At 33.7% G+C, this 23,417-nt stretch overlaps 2 protein-coding genes across 2 annotated transcripts; both read right to left on the minus strand.

Moving 5' to 3' along the window:
• Nucleotides 1-974: 974 nt before the first annotated feature.
• LOC100924365 (olfactory receptor 7A10-like) lies at nucleotides 975-1,910 on the minus strand. Its single transcript, XM_003760969.1, has one exon. It carries the CDS (start codon nucleotides 1,908-1,910, stop codon nucleotides 975-977), a length of 936 nt encoding a protein of 311 aa, XP_003761017.1.
• Nucleotides 1,911-11,713: 9,803 nt separating this feature from the next.
• Nucleotides 11,714-12,649, minus strand: LOC100924624 (olfactory receptor 7A10-like). Its single transcript, XM_003760970.1, has one exon. The coding sequence runs from the start codon at nucleotides 12,647-12,649 to the stop codon at nucleotides 11,714-11,716; it is 936 nt and encodes a 311-aa protein (XP_003761018.1).
• Between the last annotated feature and the right edge of the window lie 10,768 nt (nucleotides 12,650-23,417).

Here is a 23,417-nt window from a genome sequence, read left to right on the forward strand (position 1 = left end):
TAAAGGTATCGAGTACCTTGGCCAGGGAATACACCTTATAAGTGATAGACTGAGGACTAATTGCCACTCCATAAGCAGCATTATGTTTAGCATATGTGCTTCTGAAGCAAGCACTTCAGGATTATGTTTATCTGGAAAATGCCCTGAGGAAAAAGAATATGTTCCACCACGAATCACTGTGAAAACTCCAGGAAAAGAGGCCATTAAGAAAAACACCAAAGTTATTTATCATCAATAAGAGAAGAGTGAGCCCATAAGATTCATCAATCAACATTTGTAAAACACCAACTATGTATCACTCACTGTGCTAAATATTGAGCATACAAAATGAAGCAAAAAACAAGGTTCACATAATTTAATGCGGAAGTCATGCAAATATATACCATTAATATGCACAAGGCAAACGATATACCAACAAGTCATATAGATTGAAAATGCCTAGTATGTTAATACTTAATAGATTAATAAACATTAATGATGATTAACAAATTGTTAACAAAGAGAACTGACTAAAATTAAAGTTGTTGAGAAAGTCTTAGAGTAAAAGAGGGATTTTTTTTTTTAAATTTGGAACTTTAAAGAACTTCAGATGGAGCTGAGTGGAGAGAGCATTCTAGACATGAGGAATAATACCCAAAAGTGCCCAGAATGAAGAAATTATCTTCTTCATTGAATACAAAAGAAGTCAGTATCACTGGAACTAATGTGATAAAAAGTAAGGTATTAGAAGACTGGAAACTTATAAAAGGTAACAACTGGAAACTTCTGTATATGATCTTGAGACAATAGGGAGTCACTGGTACTTAGTGGCAGAAGGGTGAGAGAAACAGATATATACATTAGGAAAATCACTTAATAGCTAAATGTAGAGCTGATATGACTAAGGAGACAATTGAGGAGTAAAACATTTCTGTCTCCCAATATTTTCTTCAAAAGAATTTATGTCCTATTCTGATAAACAAGAGCCAGTCCCATCACTGAGAGGAGGTGCTTCTGTTAATGAATCTCCTAACAGCATCTTTTATATCCTTATTCCTTAGTGTATAGATGAAGGGGTTCAACATAGGGGTGACCACAGCATACAATGCTGAGGCAACTTCTTTCCATGAAGAGTGGGTACTTGAGGAGCTCAGATATACTGCAAAAACTGTGCCATAGAATAAGAAAACAACAGAGAGGTGAGATCCACAAGTAGAAAAGGCTTTATACTTTCCCTGAGCAGATGGAATTTTCAAAATGGAAGAGCATATCTGAGTATAAGAGTAAAGAATCCCAGTAAGAGGAAGAATACCCAGCAATCCAGCAACAAAATATAGCAGAACATAATTGATGAACGTGTCAGAACAAGAGAGTTTCAGAACCTCAGTAAGTTCACAAAAGAAATGTGTAATTTCATGCTCTGTGCAGAAGGAGAGCTGTGTTATCATCACACTGTGAAGAAGGGAATCTAGAAGGCTTATTATCCAGGAGAGCAGCACTAGCAAGCCACACAATCTAGGATTCATGATGACTGCATAACGCAGAGGATGACAGATAGCCACAAAACGGTCATAGGCCATTGCAGTGAGGAGGAAATTGTCCAGACCAGCAAAAACCAGAAGGAAATTCATCTGGATAAGACAGTCAGCATAAGGAATGGCCTTGTTTTGTGTCAAGATGCTCACCAACATATTGGGGACTGTGGTGGATACCACACAGAGATCCACAAAGGACAAGTTGGAAAGGAAGAAGTACATGGGGGTGTGGAGGTGAGAATCAGAGCCAATGACCAACATTATGAGCAGGTTTCCAAATACTGTGATCAAGTACATGCCAAAGAACAGCCCAAAGAGGGGCCCCTGCTGTTCTGGTTTCTCAGAAAATCCCAGGAGAAAAAATTCAGTGAATTGTGTATGGTTTCCTGGTACCATGGGACTGACTTTTGTGCTGAGAAAAAGGAATGAGAAGAGCGTGTTATGAAAATTCAGTTATCTTTGTATATGAAATGGAAAGAACTCTGACTGACTCATCTCTGACCTAGAATTTCTAGGTTCTATTGCTGTCAGTGCCACTTAGTACTTTTCTGATATTGGAAAAATCACTATTTCCACATACTACCTCAATATAACATAGAGGACTTAGACCAAATGACCTCAAAGGTTCCTTCCAGTTAAGACAGTCTTGGAAAATATGAACAACCACATTTAGGAATAAACAGCTGTTGAATTATCTCAAATTTTGTCTAAACATCAATGACCAGGGAGCACTAAGATAATGAAAGAGATTCTCTTTCCCAATTGACAAATAATCACAGATAATGAATGTTTTCTGATGAAGAAATCAAAACAACTTATAGTCATATAAAAATGCTCTATATCATTATTGATTACAAAAATCACTGAGTTATTTTATCAGATTAACTAAGACAATTGCAGGTGAAAGTAACAAATATTGAAGGGGATGTGAAAAATTGGAATATTAAAACACTATTGTGTCCACTATTGTAGTGGAACAATTGTTCCACTATTGTTGGAATCATAAACTGATCCAATTTTGGTAGACATTATGCTCAAAGAGATATTAAACTGCCTTTACCCTTTGACCCACCAATACCACATTAAGTCTGTTTCCAAAGATAATTAGAGAAAAAAGAAAAGAACCTATATGTTCAAAAATATTTAAAATCATTTTCTTTGTGATGTCCAAGTACTGGAAATTGTGTAGATGATTATCAATTGGGGAATAGCTGAATAAGTTCTAATTTAATCTAATATTACTATGCTATAAGATATATGATGAAAAAAAGTGATGAAAACAATGATCTCAACAATCTTAGAAAAATATGGACAAGCTTACTCAAAATAATAAAGAGTGAAACGAATGAAATTGATGTTCAATTTCTCGGATTTCTGCTTGAGTCCTTTATTTTCTGAGATTATATATAATGCTCTCTTGGTTTTATTCGTGTTCTGTGATCTTTTCATGAACTCATCTAAATTGTCTTTCTGTCCCATCAGCCTTTAATGCATAGAATGATAAAATTCCTTCTATACAGATATCCATTAATTTTTATTCTAATGCTCTCCACTTTGCTTCTAAACTCTGGCAACTGTATTTTCTCACTAAAGTATATTCTAATCCATGGAGATGTCCCACACCACATTTTACATTTAAGATATTAGATATATAAATATATTTATATATACATACTACACATACATAAACACACAAAGAAAGATAGCAATATTTTTAATAACAATTTTTAGTGACAAAGTCATTTTGGCTATTATACATAATCAGATTAACTATAAAGGCCATATGAAGAAAGATGCTATCTGTATCTAAAGAAAAAAATTAAGTGTGTATAGCATGATTTTATATGTATATGTGTGTGAGTATATTGTATATTTGTCTCTAGGACAGAAGGGAGAGAAAAAGAAGGAAAAAAGAAACATATATGGGAACTTTATTATATATTTAAAAGGAATACCAAATTGTACTTAATATGTTTACAATTTCATGAATAGTCATGACCTTTTATTATTCAATTATATTTTGGAAACACTGGTTGTATTTACTAAATTCTGCACAAAATAAATCATTTTTTTAAGTACACCCTAAAAAGGAAGTGCTTAGACCTTAAAAAAAAAAAAAAAAAAAAAATACTATGGGCAGGTTAAGTCCACTTCTGCTGTTAATAACAGAAAGAGAGGAAGGGTCTGGGCCTTTCATTTTTCAACTGGAATTATAAAATCATATAGAAATAAATGTTAAAAACTATACCACACCAAAAAGTCTACTCTAGAATATACCTGGTAAGTAGCTAGCTCGCCTTTACCAAAGACCTCCATGAAAGGGAAAACTTTCAGTTTCCTGAGGGAACCTATCCCCCTCTAGGTTTGCTTTCACTTTCCTTTCTATTAAGTCAAAATATGACTGTGATCAACTTCTATCCAGTGCTTTTAGTATCCTTTGAGTTCTTACAAAACAAATCTCTTTTTTTCCCCACATAGCTTCTTTTGAAATATGTGAAAACAGTAGTCCATATTGTATGTGTTTTCTCTCCTTCAGACCAAGTAATTCTAGTTCCTTCATCCAATTTACAAAGGTCCTTCCACATCTTGTTTGTTCTCCCTTGCATCTTCTCTAGTTTCCAAATTGTGGTAGCTAAAACTAAAGATAAAATTTCAGATGAGTCTGAATATGGGCAAGGATAATAGAATTATCACTTCCTTTTTATTGGGAGTTGTGACTCTTTTAATACAGGTTGTTTTTTCAAGTTAATTTATCTGCCATGTCATTATTGACTCAGTGAGTTTATTGTTTACTAGATAATCTCAGGTTATTTATAAATGAATTATAGCCCTATATGAGAGGAGAGTTTATGGGCTTGTGTATTTTCCCTTTTCTTATGTGCTGAAACTACACATAGCTGATAGTGGGTGGAATCAACTTTCCAGTATTTGATGAATCTGTATGGCTAAAACTTCCCTCAAGCAGCACACAAGTATTGTGCATTGTATTAGAAAAGGACAGCCCTTTCAGATTCTGATTTATTAGTGTTAAAAGGGTTCTAGGAGATGTAGGCAATAATACCTTCCAGTTCTGACATCTATTCTATAATACCTCAAACTTCTGATATTCTATAATTTAAAGTCTATCCTAGCTGACCTAGGTTTCTTTCTTGTAATTCATGTGTATTTGAAAAGGAAAAACAACTCGCCATAGCATGTAATCCTGGCCAACAATATTCTGGATAGAAGACGGATGCAGGATTAATGAAAGTATTCAGTCTAGAAGAGTTTTCTAGAAAGAATTGAGTTAAATCTCCACCTAATACTTGAGGGTAGAATTAACCTCAAACAAAACTGAGCTATCTTGTATGTTCTTTATATTAACTAGAAACATCAAGAATAGACTGATTTAAATATATAGAATTTCTAGAAAGCTAATCCCTAATAATTCAAGAAGAATCCATGAAGCATTGAACCTCAGAACTGAAATGGCCCCAGAGGTCATTTAGTCCTACCTATACCTATATGAGAATTCTCCCTACATAACCCATAAAATGTGATGTGGCTATGAAAACCAAATACTAAGTTCTTCCATGGTTAGGCAAGCAACATTCATTTATGAAAAATTTGCTTTGTGCCAGACATTATGCTAAGTGCTAGCACTATAAGCACAAGAAATAAAAGGGTTGAGTCAGCAAAGGGGAAGGTACAAGTACAAGGGCATGCAATCAGAATGACATAAACAGGAAGTAAATAAAGAGTGACAAACTCAAGCTCTTTCCCTAAATAGGAAAGCCAATGAGGAAAAGAGGATGGCATGGGGATACATTGTTCCAGAGTGAGAAAGCCCTGGATACTAAATTATGACTTTGAAACCTAAATAAGCAGAAACAAAACAGGGATGGTGAAGAAAAATTATTTTACAGATGAAAAGCCACTATCTAACTGTTGCTTGAATACCACCCATGAACAGGAACCCACCACCTCCTGACATAAACTATTTCACATTTGGAAACTTTACTTGTTAGAAGTTTGCTTTCTGAGTTGACATCTCAATTTATGTTTATTCCATGTTCTCTGAAAACTAAGGAAAATATGTCTAATTTCTCTTGCTAGACTTTCAAATTTGGGTAAATATGTTGGAGTCCCAAAGAGAGAGTACTTGGAAAGATGAAATAAAGGAGTTTCTTCCTCATTTTGGAAGTATAATTAGATGCAATAGCAAGACTAGACCCTATTGCAATAAGTAACTAAGAGAAAAGAATCAGCCATAAAAATTGTCATGTCCAGACAAGATTGATACTTACTTACCTATAAGATCCTCAAGTCTTTTTCATATGTGTAGAATATATTCTGAGGTTAATCTGTCTCATACTCAGAACAGAAAGTTGGGTTCCTATAGGAAAACAAGTATCTTCTCCCTCAAGAGTCTAGGAGGTAGCCATGTAGTACAGGTATGGTTATTTACTATGTATAAATTTAAATATGTTTCCAGCAATATAATTGCTCTATTAATTTTGAAACATTATCAATTATACATACTCAATTGTTTTCTATAAATAGATGTTAACTAAGGTTGAATTATACAAAAAGTTTGTATAAAATAACACATTCCTTCAAAGAAAAAATGGTGATGATAAATTTTCCTGCATATACAGAGATCATCCAGGGAGAAATGGAATCAAATTTAGGAAGTTCTTGGTGTAAATAGGTAGTACAGCTTTTCCTAAAAGTCCTTTTCTCCCCTTCATGAATGCCTCATGAAATGCCTTGTACATATAGTGTAATATCTGCCTATGTTTTTTGTAAAGTCCCAGTGCTGAAATTATTAGGAAGTTTTTCCTTCTATCAAGTTGAAAAAATAACTTATTTTGCAACTTCCATTCTTTGTTCCTTATTCTACTCTCTGAAGTCATGAAAAACACACTTAATCTTTCTCATAAAAATCTATCAGATATTGAATATATTTCTCTTCCCTGATGATGATATCATATATACAATTTTACTGTTTCATTAAAATCCTCATCCTTTTTTGACTTCTTTTTCTGTTGCTTTTCTTCTAGCTCAATCATTCCCACATCCTTACAGGGAGGTAAATTAAGTTATTGGCAATTGATCAGTCTACAATTCATAGGATGATTGCACTTTTTAACCTCTAAAGAACCTGATATCAAAAACTTCTTGAAAAGGAATAGTTCCTTATAGTAGAATTCAAGAAATATTGGTTAATTTTTAAAGCTAATGTTTGTGACTATATCCTCAGCAAAAATTTGAGCATTCAGAGGAATAAGGGATAGGAATAGAAGATAGAAAGGAAGAATGGGAGAGATGAATAAAACAGAATTAGAAATAATAAATGAGAATTTCAGATCATCTGGTCTAATCCCTATTGTAAACAAGAAAGAGTGAAGAAAAAAAAAAGTATAAAAGGACAAGATAGGTAAGAGATGACAAAATCAATAAAATAACCTTAGGATAATAGATAGTAGACAATAGCATATAAAGTGTAAATCAAAAACACAGCTACTCTTGCTGAATTTAAGAAAATCTAAGGAACAAGCATATATATTGTAGTTATTCTTCATACATAATATGCTTTCATAACCAGTTCATTAGAAATGTGTTTTGCTTACCTATCAGCATTTATTTTATTAGGGTAGGACATTCTTCCATCACCTCCCCTGCCTTCACTTACCTTCCCTGATCCTGTGACTTGTGCACTAAGTGATAAATAAGCTCAGCCTACAGTGCTTTTTCTGAGATCTGTAGAATCACAATACTTATCTTTAGTTTGTATAAAAACGGCCTCACCATAGGCCAATACCTTTTATCTGGGATTAGGGATATGAATCCTCTGTCTTTACAAGTCTTCACACTGGTACTTTTGAGCTTCCCTCAAGCAAAAGATTGTGCCTGTGTTGGAATTATATTTGACTGAGATGGATTAAGACAAAATGGAGTTATATCATTCCTATTGTAACAAAAATTAAAATTTATCTTTCTGAAATGAATTAAGATCAGCAAAAAAAAAAAAAATTCCACATTGATCTCATTTGACTCTCCTTTAAAAAAAAAAAAACAGCTTTGAAGTCAAAAAGGAATACTTTATTCCCATTTTATAACTCAAGGCCTAAGAATGAAAATAATTAAATCATGATCTAATTGGCAAAGATGAAACTTTAACAGGATTCATAGTACAGGGTTTTCCTCTAAACATAGGCCTGGGGTTAGCTCTGATTTTTCAAATAGAATCTGAATTAGGTGAGATTTTCTTGCTCTATCAACCAGATTAGGTAATGATCTGAACAACCCTCAATCTTGGAATCTTCGAAGTTTCTAAACAACAACAGAATGCTTCCCTTTTCTCTTACTTCCCATTTCTTTTATTCTCTCCCTTCCCAACACCTCCTACCTCCAATCACTTACTGAACATAACCAAGAGGAAAGATTTAGCTGACTGTGTCTGTGAGAATGGAGGACAAGGAAGGCTGATACTTTGTGTCTCAGTTAGGCTGATATCTCTGGGAGGCAAAAGCAGATTCCCTCCTGGCCTGAGAAAGTTTGCATCTGGTCCTGTACAAAAGGAAGAAGAATATTTGAAATTTCTACTGCCTAAGAGGCTCAATTCCCCAAACACTTCATTAAAAAACTCATATAATTGCATTTTCTATCCCAGAATAACTGGTCTCTAATGGTCAGAGAACTATAGCAGAAATTGTCCTAAAAATGAGAGAGCTCCAGCATCACATATGAAGTTACCAAGCCCTGGGGATCTTGAACAGGAAACCACTTCATAGGCTCTTCAGTTCAATCTGAATTATCTACTATATTCCCAACAAATATTCCACTACTTCCTGTTATAATGTTTTTATTGCAAGAAAGTTTTTGCTTCTTCTGAACCAAAAGCAGCCATTTGTGGGTTTACCTCATTGTTCTTCATTGCATGTTCTAGGGTCAAGAAAAACAAGTCTAATCACAATTCCACATAAGTTAATTTCAAACTCACGAAGACAGTTATCTTTAATTGCTCCTCATAAATATGATCTTTGTCTTTTGCTTCTCAACTCAAGTCAAAGACCATCCACTTATTCCTATTAAATTCTATCTATTTAGATTTGACTCTGTATCATTGTCTACTATATTTATAAGTGTAGATATAATAATCATCTCTAATTATATTTGACTCTATATAATTATCTATATTTGCTATATTGGTTCTATATTATCTATTTTGCTCTGGTTAAGTCTTTTTTTTTTTGGTTATGCATGTGTTATACATACAATCATACAAAACAGTTTCATTTTAGTCAGGTTGTTTTCTTTGCTTTTTTTTTACATTTATTTATTCATTTTTGGCATTTATTTTTATATTTTGATTTTCATTGACAATCAATCTAATATGGGTTATACATGTATAATCATATTAAGTAGAAGAAAAAGGAAAAACCATGAGAGAGAAAAAGTCACCAAAAAGTGAAAACAGTGATTTCAATCTGCATTCATACAATCATTTACTGGATGAGAATAGCATTTTCCATCATGAGTCTTTTAGAATTGTCTTGGATCATTGCATTCCTCAGAAGAGCAAAGTCTATTGAAGTTGATCATCCACACAATGTTGTTGTTACTATACATAGTATTCTCCTGGTTATGTTCAATTCACTCAGCATCAATTCATGTAAGTCTTTCCAGATTTTTCTGAAATTGGCCCACCCAATATTTTTTATGAACAATAGTATTCTGTTATATTCATGTATCATAATTTATTCAGCCATTCCCTAATTAAGGGGCATCTCCTCAAACACCAATTCTTTGCCACTACAAAGAGAGCTGCTTTAAATATTAAATTTAAATATTATATATAGGTACTCTTCCATTTTTTAGGATCTCTTTGAGATACAGATCTAATAGTGGTATTGCTGGATCAAGAGTATGCACAGTTTTATAGCATTGCTACAAATGTTCTCCAGAATGGTTTAATGAATTCACAACTCCACCAACAATGTATTATTGTTCCAATTCTCCCTTATCCTCTCCAACATTTACCATTTTCCTTTTCTGTCATTTTAATCAATCTGATAGATGTGATGTGGTATCTCGGAGTTATTTGAATTTGCATTTCACTAACTAATTTTGATTTAGAGCATTTTTTCATATAGATGGCTTTAATTTCTTCTCTGAAAACTCTCTGTTCTTATCTTTTGATCATTTATCATTCAGGAAATGACTTGTGAATTTGACTCAGTACTCTATATATTTTAAAAGCAAGACTTTTAACAAAAACACTGACTGAAAAAAATTATTTCCCAGCTTTCTCTTTCCCTTCTAATCATTGTTGCATTGGCTTGGTGTCTACAAAATATTTTTAATTTAATGTAATTAAAATTATTCATTTTGTATTTCATAATATTTGTTCACCTATTTGATCATAAATTCTTTCCTCCTCTATAGATCTGACAAAACAAACTATTCCTGGCATTGGTAATTTGCTAATAGTACTTAGATTATGTCTAAATCATGTACCTATTTTGAACTTATCTTGGTATAGAGGATGATATGTTGGTCAATGCCAAATTTGTGTCATAATATTTTTGAGTTTTCCTAGCTATTTTTTTTTCAAATAGCGATTTCTTATTCTAAAAGCTGTAGTAATTGGGTTTATCAAAAAACGTTATTGTAATCATTGACTATTGTGTCTTGTGCCCCTATGGAGGGTTATAAAAGTCAATAGAAAATGAAATTTAAACCTAGGCACAATAGGGAGCCAGTGAACATCTAAAATAAAATTGTGACAAGGCCAAATAAATGTTTTCATGTGATGAAAAAGATGATTATGAAAGCAATTGGACTTTCCACAGATGTACACATTCATTATCTCATTGTCCCATGGAATTCATTTTAGTTTCTCAAAGACTTTGTTGTCACAGCTCCAGTTTGTGCAAGCCCAATTAAACAAAAAGATTTAATGTATAGTATCAGGCACAGTATTATCCTGAGAGCATTGATCACCATGTGATGGTTTTCTTTTTTATCACAGCAATTCATAATGCCATCTGCTAAGCTATGGAGGAGTTGGCACCTAGACTCCCATTGAAAAAACCCATATCAATTTTCCCTAATTTTTTCTTCTTCCTTTCCTATAGTTTTATAGTATTTCATACTTTACATATTACTTTCAAACACTGTATTTGATTTGAGGTAGTTAACTAGTCATGTCTCAGCTTCCAATTTCCATATTACAATGAAGAAATTGACAAAGATATCAAGTAACTTGGCCAGGGAACACACCTTGTAAGTGATAGACTGAGGCTGAGGACTAATTGCCACTCCATAATTAGCATTAGGCTTAGCTGGAGAATGTCCTGAGGAAGAAAGATATACTCCACCAGGAATTATTGTGGTGAAAACTCCAGGAAGCGAGGCCATTAAAAAAAAGACCAAAGTGATTTATCATTAGTAAGAAAAAAGTGAGCCCATTACACAGGAGCCTTGAGATTCATCAATCAACATTTATAAAACACCAACTATGTGTCACTCACTGTGCTAAGTAATGAGTATGCAAAATGAAGCAAAAAACAGTAAGGCTCAAACAATTTAATGGAGAAGTAATGCAAATATGCAACATTAACAGGCAATAATGGAAACATTGAAAAACCAACAAACCATATACATTAACAGAGCTTAATATGTTAATATTTAATAAATTAATAAACATTAATGATGATTAACAAATCATTAACAATGAGGAGTGACTAAAAGTAAAGGTGTTGAGAAAAGCTCCTGGTAAAAGATAGAAATTTTTTTAAATTGAATCTTTAAAAAACTTTAGGTAGAGTTGAGTGGAGGGAGCATTCTAGACATAGGTAACAGCACCCAAAAATGCCCAGAATACAGAAATGAACTGTCTCCTTCATGGAAAAGAAAAGAAGCCAGTGTCACTGGAGCTAAGAGTATATGATAAAAAGTAAGGTATTAGAAGACTGGAAACTTAGAAAGCATAACAATGGAAAACCTTTGTACATGATCCTAGAAGCAATAAGGTGCCACTGGTATTTAGTAGCAGACGGGTGAGAGAAACAGACCTATATTTTAGGAAAATCACTGAAATAGCTAATTGTAGAGTAGATACGATTGGGGAGACAATTGAGGGATACAACATTCTTCCAATATTTTCTCCAGAAGTAACTATGTCGTATTCTGATAAACAGGAGCCAGACCCATCACTGAGAGGTGGCTTTTCTGCAAATGAGCCTTCTAAGGGCATCTTTTATATCCTTATTCTTTAGTGTATAGATGAAGGGGTTCAACATAGGGGTGACCACAGCATACATTGCTGAGGCAACTTCTTTCCATAAAGAGTGGGTAATTGAGGAGCTCAAATATACTGCAAAAATTGTGCCATAGAATAAGAAAACAACAGAGACATGAGATCCACAAGTAGAAAAGGCTTTATACTTCCCCTGAGCAGATGGAATTTTCAAAATGGAAGAGCAGATCTGAGTATAAGAGTAAAGGATCCCAGTAAGGGGAAGAATACCCAGCAATACAGCAACAAAATATAGTAGAACATAATTGATGAAAGTATCAGAACAAGAGAGTTTCAGAACCTCAGTAAGGTCACAAAAGAAATGTGTAATTTCATGGTCTGTGCAGAAGGAGAGCTGTGTTACCATCAGACTGTGAAGAAGGGAATCTACAAGGCTTATTATCCAGCAGAGCAGCACCAGCAAGACACACAACCTAGGATTCATGATGACTGCATAACGTAGAGGGTGACAGATAGCCACAAAACGGTCATAGGCCATTGCAGTCAGAACGTAATTGTCCATACTAGCAAAAACAAGAAGGAAGTACATCTGGGCAAGACAGTCAGCATAAGGGATGGCCTTGTTTTGTGTCAAGATGCTCACCAACATATTGGGGACTGTGGTGGATACCATACAGAGATCCACAAAGGATAAGTTGGAAAGGAAGAAGTACATGGGGGTGTGGAGGTGAGAATCGGAGCCAATGGCCAACATTATGAGCAGGTTTCCAATCACTGTGACCAAGTAGATGCCCAAGAACAGCCCAAAGAGGGGCCCTTGATGCTCCGGTTTCTCAGAAAATCCCAGGAGAATAAATTCAGTGAATTGTGTATGGTTTCCTGATACCATGGGAAGGAGTTTTGTTCTGGGAAAAAGAAATGAAAAGAGCATGATATGAAAATACAATTATCTTTCTATAAAAAATGGAAAGAACTCTGAATGACCAGTCTGTGACTTTGAATTTCTGCGTTCTGTTCATGTCTCTGCCACTGAACAAGTCCCACAGTCCACTTCAAGGTAAGATAGAGGACTTGGACCAAATTACCTCAAAGATTCCTTGCAGTTCAGATAGTTTTTGAAATATGAATAACCACATTTCGTAATTAGCAGCTTATAAACACTATCTCAAATTTGCTCTAAGCATCAGTGACCATTGAGCACTGGGATAATGAAAAAGATTCTCTTCCCCAGTTGATAAATAATTAGAGGTAATGAATACATTCTGATGAAGAAATGAAAACAACTTATAATCATATAAAAATGCTCTTCATCATTATTGGTTACAGAAATCATTGAGTTATTTTATCATATTGGTTAAGACAGTTGCAGGTGAAAGTAACAAATGTTGGAGGGGATGTGGAAAAATTGGAATATTAAATCAGTATTGTTGGAATCATAAACTGATCTAATTTTTTTGGAAAGCAATGTGGAATTACGCCCAAAGAGTTATTAAACTGCCCATATCCTTTGGCCCACCAATACCACTATTAAGTCTTTCCAAAGATAATTAGAGAAAAATGGAAAGAGCCTATATGTTTGAAAATATTTAAAACCATTTTCTTTTTGGTGTTCAAATTGTGGGGATGCCCACCAATTGGGAATGGCTGAATAAGTTTTAACCTAATCTAATACTACTGTGCTATTAAAAAAATCTGATGAAAAGAAAATTATCTAGACAATGGTAGAAATATTTGTATAGACTTACTCAAAATAATGAAGAGTGAAATTAACAAAACAAAGAGAACATTATATATAATTTCATAAAATAAAGGACTCAAGCAAAAGTCCAGTAAATTGAAGTGTATCTTTACTATTATACTACATCCCTGTTCTATGATCATTTCATTAACTCATCTAAACTGTCTTTCATCCAGTCAGCCCTTAATGCATAGAATGAAAAAATTACTTCTATTTATGCATCCATTAATTTTTATTCCAATGCTCTTCACTTTGCTTCTCAACTTTGACAACTGGATTTTCTCACTAAAATATATTCTAATCCATGGAGATGTCCCACATCACATTTTACATATAAGATACTAGATATCTAAATATATGTATATAGAGAGAAAGAGAGATAGACAGATAGACAGACAAGCAATACTGTTTTAGGAACAACTTTTTAGTGAATAAGTTATTTTGTCTATTATACATAATCAGACTAAATATAAAGGCCATATGAAGGAAGATGCTACTGTATCTAGAGAAAATGATGAATAGAAGTGTGTATAGAATGATTTTATATGTATTTATTTGTGAGTATATTGTATATTTGTCCCTAGGACAGAAAAGGGGAGAAGGAGGAAAAAAGAAAGGTACATAGGAATTTTATTATATATTTAAAAGAAATACCAAGTTATACTTAATACAATTTCATGTTTAATCATTTTTAACTATGCAAATATATTATGGAAATACTTGTTTTATTTGCTAAGTTCAAAATAAAATAAAAATAATTTTTGTAAGTGCACCAAAAAAGGAATTGCTTAAACCTTTAAAAGAGAGAGAGAGAGAGAGAGAGAGAGAGAGAGAGAGAAAGAGAGAGAGAGATACTATGGGCAGGTTAAGTCCATTCCTATAGTTTATAGCAGAAAAAGAAGACAGTGATTGATTATGACAGAAGGGTTTCAGCCTTCCATTTTTTGACTGGAATTATAAAATCATGTAGAAATAAATGTTAAAAACTGTACCACACCAAAAAAAAATCTACTCTACAATATACCTGGTAAAGGCCTCCATGGAAGAGAAAACTTTCAGTTTCCTGAGGGAATGTATCCCACTCTAGGTTTGCTCTCACTGTTCTTTCTATTGAGAAAAAATATGACTGTGATCAACATCTATCCAATGCTCTTAGTATACCCTCTGAATTCTTGCAGAACAAATCCCTTTTCTCTCCCACATAACATCCCTTGAGATGTGTGAAAACAGTCAGTCCATATTGCATGTGTTTTCTCTCCTTCAGACTCAGTAACTCTAGTTCCTTCAGCCAATTTACAGAGGCCCTACAACATCTTCTTTGCTCTCCCTTGCATCCTCTCCAGTATTCAAATTGTGGTACCTAGAACTAAAGATAAAGTTTCAGATGAGGTCTGACAATGGTCAATGACAATAGCATTATCACTTCCTTATTGGGAGTTGTGACTCTTTTAATGCAGGTTGTTTTTTCAAGTTATTTTGCCTGCCATATCATTATTAACTCATAGTGTGTTTACTGTTCACTAGAAAATCTCAGGTTATTTATACCTGAATTATAACCCTATAGGAGGGGAGAATTTATGGGCTTGTGTTTTTCCCTTTTCTTATATTCTGAAGCTACACATAGCTGATAGTATATGGAATCAGCTTTTCAGTATTTGGTGAATCTTTATGGCTAAAATTTGCCTCAAGTAGTTATGTGCTATATATTTGAAAGAGCAGCTCTCTGAGATTCTGGTTTTTCAGCATTAAAAGAGTTCTAGTAGATCCAGGTAATAATACCTTCCAGTTCTGACATCTGTTCTAGAATCTAAAGTCTAGAATCTAGCTGATCCCAAATTTTTGTCTTATAATTATGTGTATTTGAAAAGGAAAAACAACTCACCATAATAATACTGACCAACAAAATTGTGGATGGAAAATGGATTCAGGATTAAATTAAAGTATTCAGTCTAGGAAGAGTTTTTAGAAATAATGGAATTGTTTCTCCACCTAGGACTCGAGGATAGAATTAACCTCATACTAGAACTGGGGTATCTTGTATGTTCTTTATATTAACTAGAAACATCAAGAATGGACTGATTTAAAGATATAGAATTTCTAGAAGGTTAATTCCTATCAGAATTCTAGAATTCATAAAGCATTGAACTTACAAGTGAAATGGCCCCAGAAATCATGTAGTCTTACTTATACCTAAATGAGAATTCTCTTTAAATAACCCATTAAAATGTGATGTGGCTATGAAAACCACACACTAAGCTCTTCCTACCTGGTTAGGCAAGCAGGATGTATTTATGAAAAATTTGCTTTGTGCCAAACATTATGCTAAGTGCTAGCAATATAAGCACAAGGAAAAAAAGGGGTGAGGCAGCAAAGGGGAATGTACAAGTATAAGGGCATGCTGTCAGAATCCAAAGACTTGGACATAGACAGGAGGAAAATAAAGAGTGGCAAACTTAAGCTCTTTCCCAAAATAGGAAAACCAATGGGGGAAAGAGGGTGGTATTAGGGATATATTCTTCCAGAGTGAGAAAACCTTGGGCACTGAATTGGGACTTTGAAATCCAAACAAGCAGAAACACTACAGGGATGGTGAAGAAACATTATTTTACAGATGAAAAGCCACTATCTAAGTGTTAATTAAAGCTCACCCATGAGAAGAAACCCACCACATTTACATTTGGAAACTTCATTTGTTAAGAAGTTTGCTTGAAGGTTTGTTTCCTGAATGGATGTCTCAATTTATTTTTATTCCATGTTCTTTCTAGACTAAGAAAAATAAGTCTAATTCCTCTTACTAGCCTTTCAAATACCTACCAACAGCTATCACTCCAGACGAAGTAGAAGGAGAGCATCTAACTATTGTTGGCAGATATGTTGGAGCCCCAAAGAAAGAGTACTTGGAAAGATGAAATAAAGGAGTTTCTTCCTCATTTGGGGAAGGTAATTAGTTGTAGTAGCAAGACTAGACCTTGTTGGAATAAGTAACTAAGAGAAAAGGATCAGCCAGAACAACTGTCATGTCCAGACCAAAGGTATTCTGTGTGATTCATACTAAGATCTTCATACTCCTAAGATCTTCAAGTCTTTTTCATATATATAGAATATATTCCGAGGTTAATCTCCTATCCCATACTCGGACCAGAAAGTTGGATCCCTATAGGACAACAACTGTCTTTTCCCTCAAGGGTCCAGTCATGTAGTACAGGGATGGTTCTTTACTATATGTATAAACTTAAATATGCTTCCACCAATGTGATTGCCCAATTAATTTTGAAATGTTATCAATTCTTACTTAATTCTTTTCTAAAAAGAGATGTTCACTGAGATTGAATTATATTTTTAAAAATTGTATGAAATAGCACACTCCTTCAAAGAAAAAATGGTGATGATATATTCTCCTGCAAGTAAAGAGATCATCCAGAGAGAAATGGAATCAAATTTAGGAAGTTATTGATGCAAAGAAGTAACACAGCTTTTCCTAAAAGTCTTTTTCTCCTCTTCTTGGAAGCCTCATGAAATTTCTTATAGATGTGGTATAATATCTGCCTAGGCTTTTTGTAAAGTCCTAGTGCTGAAACTAATAGGAAGTTTTTCCTTCTATCAGGTTAAAAAAATAACTTTTTTGCAACTTTCATACATTGTTCCTGGTTCTGCTCTCTGAGGTCAAGAAAAACACATCTAATCTTTCTCATAACAATCCGTCAAATACTTGAATACATTTCTCTACCCCTATCATGATAGGGTGATTGCACTGTTTACCTCTAAAAACCTGGTACCAAAAACTTGTAGGAGAGGAATAGTTCTTCATAATAGAATTCAAGAAATTCATAAGCTGATGTTTGTGGCTGTATCCTCAGCATAAGTCTGAATATGCAGAGGAATGGGGATAGGAATAGAAGGTAGAAAGGAAGGAGAATAGGAGAGATGAATAGAATAGAATTAGAAATAATAAATGAGAATTTCAGTTCATCTGCTCTGATCTCCTCCTCCCACCAAAAAAAAAAAAAACCCTATAAAGTTTAATAGGATGTTTTTTTGTTTCTTTGATGAGGCAGATGGGGTTAAGTGATTTGCCCAGGGTCACACAGCTAGAAAGTGTTATGTGTCTGAGACCAGATTTGAACTCAGGTCCTCCTGAATTCAGGGCTGGTGCTCTATCCACTGTGCCACCTAGCTGTCCCTAAAAGGACTTCTTTATTCGCATTTTATATCTCAAGGTCCAAGGATGAAAAAAATTAAACCAAGATCTTATTGGCAAGGATGAAACTTTAACATGACTCATAGTATAGGGCTAATTCTATTTTCCTTTACTTTTCCTCCAAACTTAGTCCTGGGCTGAACTCTGGGCTTCCAAATAGACTGAATTAGGTAAGATTTTTTTTGCTTTATCAACTAGATTAGGTTATATCTGAGCAGCCCTGGGCTTGAGAGAATCTTGGAAGTTTCTGAGCAAAAACAAATTGCTTCTCTTTTCTCTTACTTTTCATTTCTTTTATTTTCTCCCTTCCCAACACCTTCTACCCCCAATTACTTACTGAACATAACCAAGGGGAAAGGTTTAGCAGATTGTATCTATTAGAATGGAGGACAAGGAAGGCAAATAGCTTGAGTCCTAGATGGGTGGATAGTTCTGGGAAGCAAAACAGATTCCCTCCTAGTCTGAGATAGCTCGTCCTGGTCCTTTGCAAGAGAAAGAAGAGTATTTGAAATTTCTGTTGCCTAAGAGGCTCAATTCCCCAAACATTTCATTAAAAAAACTAATGTAATTTTATTTCCTATCCCTGAATAGCTGAAGTCCCCAGTGGTCAAGGAACTACAGCAGAAATTGTCCCAAAAATGACAGCGGTCCAGCATTACGTATGAAGTTACCAAACCCTGGGGATATTGAGCAGAAAAGTGCTTCACAGATTTTTCAATCCAAACTGAATCATCTACTACATCCCCAATAAAAATTCCACTACTTTCCAAGGTATTTCATTCTGTTGTTATAGTGTTATTATTGCAAGAAAGTTTTTGCTTCTTTTGAACCAAAATCAGTCATTTTGTGGGTTGACTTCATTGTTCCTGATTGCATCTTCTGGTGTCAAGCAAAACAAGTTCAATCACTCTTCCGCATAAGTTAATTTCAAATTCATGAAGACAGTTGTCTTTGATTGCTGCTCAGATATATCATCTTTGTTATTTGCTTCTCAACTCAAGTCAAAGACACACACATTCCTATTAAGTTCTTAGATTTGGCTCTATATTATTATCTACTATATCTGCCTGAATCCATTCATGGGAGAACTATAGGTCCCAGCCCTGTGTGCTGATTTACAGACAAGGAAAGAAGAGGTGCAACTCAGCAGAGTGGTGAAAACAGGAGTCCGATTTATTCAAGATTACAACAGTGCTAATATACATGTATCCAAGGTTTACATAATCGGTTACAAATGCCTGAGTTCTCAATTAGATTATTACTACCTCTGTATTCTAACAATAGTCAATACATCATACACAAAGGTATTCAGATAGCAGATAGCAGATAACAGAATGTCTGGCAGGTGTCCTCCAGACATATTTCTTAGAAGTCAGTAATCTTGCTTTCCTCCAAAGATTCGTGGTATGAGAAATCAGCACATTTAGACACATCTTCCGACTTCTCAGAAGACCTGACAACTTCAGAGGGGATGGAGAAGCCAAGCCAGACTTGATTAGCAAAGTTCTTCAAGAACAAAAGGATCTTATAAGTATTCCAGGAATCCCTTCACTATGTGTGACTCTCAATAATATCTATGATTATAGATATGATAATTATCTCTAGTTATACCTATTTGACTCTATAAAAATTATCTATATTTCCCATATTATACCTATATTTGGCTCTGGTTATACGGGTGATATACATACAGTCATACAAAACGATTTCACTTTAGTCAGGTTATTTTTTTTTCTTTTTAAAATTGATTTATTACTTTTTGATATTGACTTTTATGATGTTTTGATTTACATTTTTTCTCCCTTCTTCCCCTCATCCATCCGCAAGATGGCAATCATTCTGATATAGATTATACATGTACAATCACATTAAGTAGGAAAAAAGGGAAAAACCACAAGAAAGAAAAAGACCCCCCAAAAGTGAAAATAGTAGGTTTCAATCTTCATTCAGACAACATAGTTCATTCTCTGAATATGTATAGCATTTTCCAGCATTAATCTTTTAGAATTGACTTGGATCATTATATTCCATAGAAGAGCAAAGTCTATCTAAGTTGATTATCGATACAATGTTGCTGTTACTACATACAATGTACTCTTGGTTCTCAATTCACTCAGCATCAATTCATGTAAGTCTTTCCAGATTTTTCTGGAATTGGTTCACTCAACATCTCTTATAAAACAAGAGTATTCCAATATATTCATACATCATAATTTATTCAGTAATTCCCGAATTAATGGATATCTTTTCAAACACAATTTTTTTCACTACAAAGAGAGCTACTATAAATATTTTTGTATATATGGATCCTCTTCCATTTTTTATGATCCCTTTGGGATATAGATATAATATGGTATTGCTGGATCAACAATATGAAAATTCTCTGTTCATATCCTTTGATCATTTATCAGCTGGGAAATGACTTGTAAATTTGATTCAGGTCTCTATATATTTTAGAAGTAAGATCCTTAACAAAAATACTGACTGAAAAAAATTTGTTTCCCAGTTTTCTGTTTCTCTTCTTATCTTTATTGCATTGACTTAGTGTCTACAAAACATTTTAATTTAATGTAATTAAAATTATTCATCTTGCTTATCATAATGTTCCCTGTCACCCATTTGGTCATAAATTATTTCCTTCTCTATAGATCTGACAAGCAAACTATTCCTGGTGCTGCTGATTTGCTTATAGTACTTAGATTATGTCTAAATCATGTACTTATTTTGAACTTATCTTGGTATAGAGTATGATATGTTGGTCAATGCCTAGTTTCTGCTGTAATATTTTCGAGTTTTCCCACCTATTTTTTTCCAAATAGTGATTTCTCATCCCAGAAGTTGGGTTTATCAGTGTTATTATAATCTTTGACTAGTATGTCTTATGCTCCTAACCTATTCCACTGATCCACCACTCTATTTCTTAGCCAGTACCAACTAGATTTTATGATTGCCACTTTATAATATAATTTTAAATCTGGTATGGCTATACACTTTTCCATTCCATTTGCTTTCATTAATTCCCTTGATATTCTTGACTTGTTCTTCCAGATGATTTTTTTTTACTTTTTTTTTTAGCTCTATAAAACAATTTTGGCAGTATGATTGTTATGGCATTGAATAATTAAATTTATGTAAAATTGTTATTTTTATTGTATTAACCTAGCCATGAGTGACTTATATTTTTTTTCCAATTGTATGGATTTGCCTTTATTTGTGTGAAAATTGGTTTGTAATTATGTTCATGTAGTTCCTGGACTTGTTTTAGCAGGTAAACTCCCAAACATTTTAGATTCTCTAAAGTTATTTTAAATGGAATTTCTCTTTCTATCTATTGCTGTTTGGTTTTGTTGGTAATATATAGAGACGCTAAGGATTTATGTGGGTTTATTCTATATCTTAAAATTATGTCAAAGTTGCTAATTATTTCAAGTAGGTTTTGAGTTGATTCCCTAGGATTCTTTAAGTATACTATTATGTCATTGACAAAGAGAGATAATTATATTTATTCACTGCCTATTCTAATTTCTTCAATTTCTTTTTCTTCTCTTATTACTTAAGCTAACATTTCTAATAGTATTGATTTTCAGTAGTGGTAATAGTGGACATCCTAATTTTGCCCCTGATCTTATTGAAGGCTTCTAGCTTATCCTCATTTCATATAATGCTTGCTGATGGTTTTGGATAGATCCTTCTCATTTTAACAAAAGCTCCATTTACTCCTTTCTTCTCTCCAGTGTTTTGGTAGGAAGGTAAGCTATATTTTGACAAAGGCTTTTCCTGCAACTATTGAAATAGTCATATGATTTCTGTTGTGTTTGATATAAATATAGAACATTATGCTGTTAGTTTTCCTGATATTGAACCAGTCCTGTATTCCTAATATAAATCCCATCTGGTCATAGTGTGTTATCATGATGATAAATTGCTGTAATCTCTTTGCTAAAGTTTTATTTAAAATGTTTGCATCGATATTCATAAGGGAGATTGGTCTGTAATTTTCTATTTTGGCTTTTCCTGGTTTATAGTAGTATATTTGGTATATATATATTCCTGGTATATAGTAGTATATATAGTAGTATATTTGGGTCAAAAAAAGAACTTGATAGGACTCCATCTTTTCCTATTTTTTCAAATGATTTTTTTTGCTGTTGTTTTGGAATTCATTGTTCTTTAAAAGTTTGGCAGAACTCATTTGTAAATCCATCTGGTTCTGGAGATTTTTTTCTTACAGAGTTCACTGATGGCTTGCTCAATTTCTTTTTTCTAAAATGAGGCTATTTTAGTATTTTATTTCCTTTTCTGTTAATCTGGGCAATTTACATTTTTGCCCATTTTCATCAGTGTCACTGAGAATTCCAGATTTATTACCATTCAATTAGGCAAAATAGTTCATGATTCTTATTTTAGTTTCCTCTTCCTTGGAGGTAAATTCACCATTTTCATTTTTGATATTTATAATTTGCTTTTTTTTCTTTCCTTTTTAAAATCAAATTAATCAAAGATTTATCTCTCCTATGATTTTTCCATAAAACCAGCTCTTATTTTTATTTATTAGATCAATACTTTTCTTACTTACAACTTTATCAATCTCTTCTTTGATTTTCAGAATTTCTAATTTGGTATTTAATTGGAAAATTTTAATTTGTTCTTTTTATAACTTTTTAAATTGCATGCCCAATTCATTAGTCTCTTCTTTCTCTATTTTATTCATGTAAGCATTTAGAGATTCAAAATTTCTCATGAGTACTGTTTTGGGTGCATCCCATAAGTTTTGGTATATGTCTCATTATTGCCATTTTCTTGGATGAAATTATTGATTGCTTCCAACACAAAATAAACTATTGGAAAAAATGGGCAAAGAAAGAATCCTGCTAAATTCTTTTCATGACATAAATATACTACCCCCAGAAGAGCCAAAATACAGAAAGAAAATTATAGACCAATCTCTCTGATAAATATTGATGCAATTTTCTAAATAAAATATTAGCAAAGAAATTAAAGCAAATTATCTCCAGTGTAATACATTATGACCAAGTGAGATTAATAATGGGAATAGAGAGCTGGTTCAATATCAAGAAAACTATCAGCATAATTGACCATATCAATTCATAAAACCAACAGAAATCATCTGTTTAATCTCAATAGATGCAGAAAAAGCTTTTGATAAAATACTGCATGCATTCCTATTAAAAATGCTGAAAAGTCCAGGAATAAGTGCAGTTAATTTGATAATTAAATGATAAGCAGGAGCTACCCAAAACCCATTCACAAGCATTATATGTCATGGGGAGAAGTTTGAAGCATTCCCAATAAGAATCCATCTTTCTTATTCTTATTTTCTGAGGTCTGCCTAGGGGCTCAACCCTAGGCTCTCCTCTCCACTGCTTTGTCTAGGCTAGAATCCTTCCTCAGGCTGCCTCAGAAATGATCTTACTTCCTGTGGTCACTTCCATGGCTGCACACTCCAATTGTCCTTTCCTGGAACTGAAACCAACTACTCTTCTCACCTTCAAGTGCCCACAGCTAGCAGGGTCTGTGGCCCTCTGTCTGATACTGCTTACAATCGCATGCTAGTACTCCATTTCCTCCAGCACCACCCCAGACACAGATGCTTCTAGTCAGCACAGCCTTGCTGGGTGACAATCTTCTATTCCTTAACCAGCAGATCCCCACAATGTTCCTAAGGTGAAAGTTTCTAATGCTGAGAATGCTTTATTCCCC

This window comes from Sarcophilus harrisii, chromosome 1, assembly GCF_902635505.1.
Source record: "Sarcophilus harrisii chromosome 1, mSarHar1.11, whole genome shotgun sequence".
Lineage (NCBI taxonomy): Eukaryota > Metazoa > Chordata > Mammalia > Dasyuromorphia > Dasyuridae > Sarcophilus > Sarcophilus harrisii.

Bases quoted from the DNA above. Each gene is read 5' to 3' on its own strand.
- LOC100924365 (XM_003760969.1), bottom strand. From the start codon at position 1,910: ATGGTACCAGGAAACCATACACAATTCACTGAATTTTTTCTCCTGGGA.
- LOC100924624 (XM_003760970.1), bottom strand. From the start codon at position 12,649: ATGGTATCAGGAAACCATACACAATTCACTGAATTTATTCTCCTGGGA.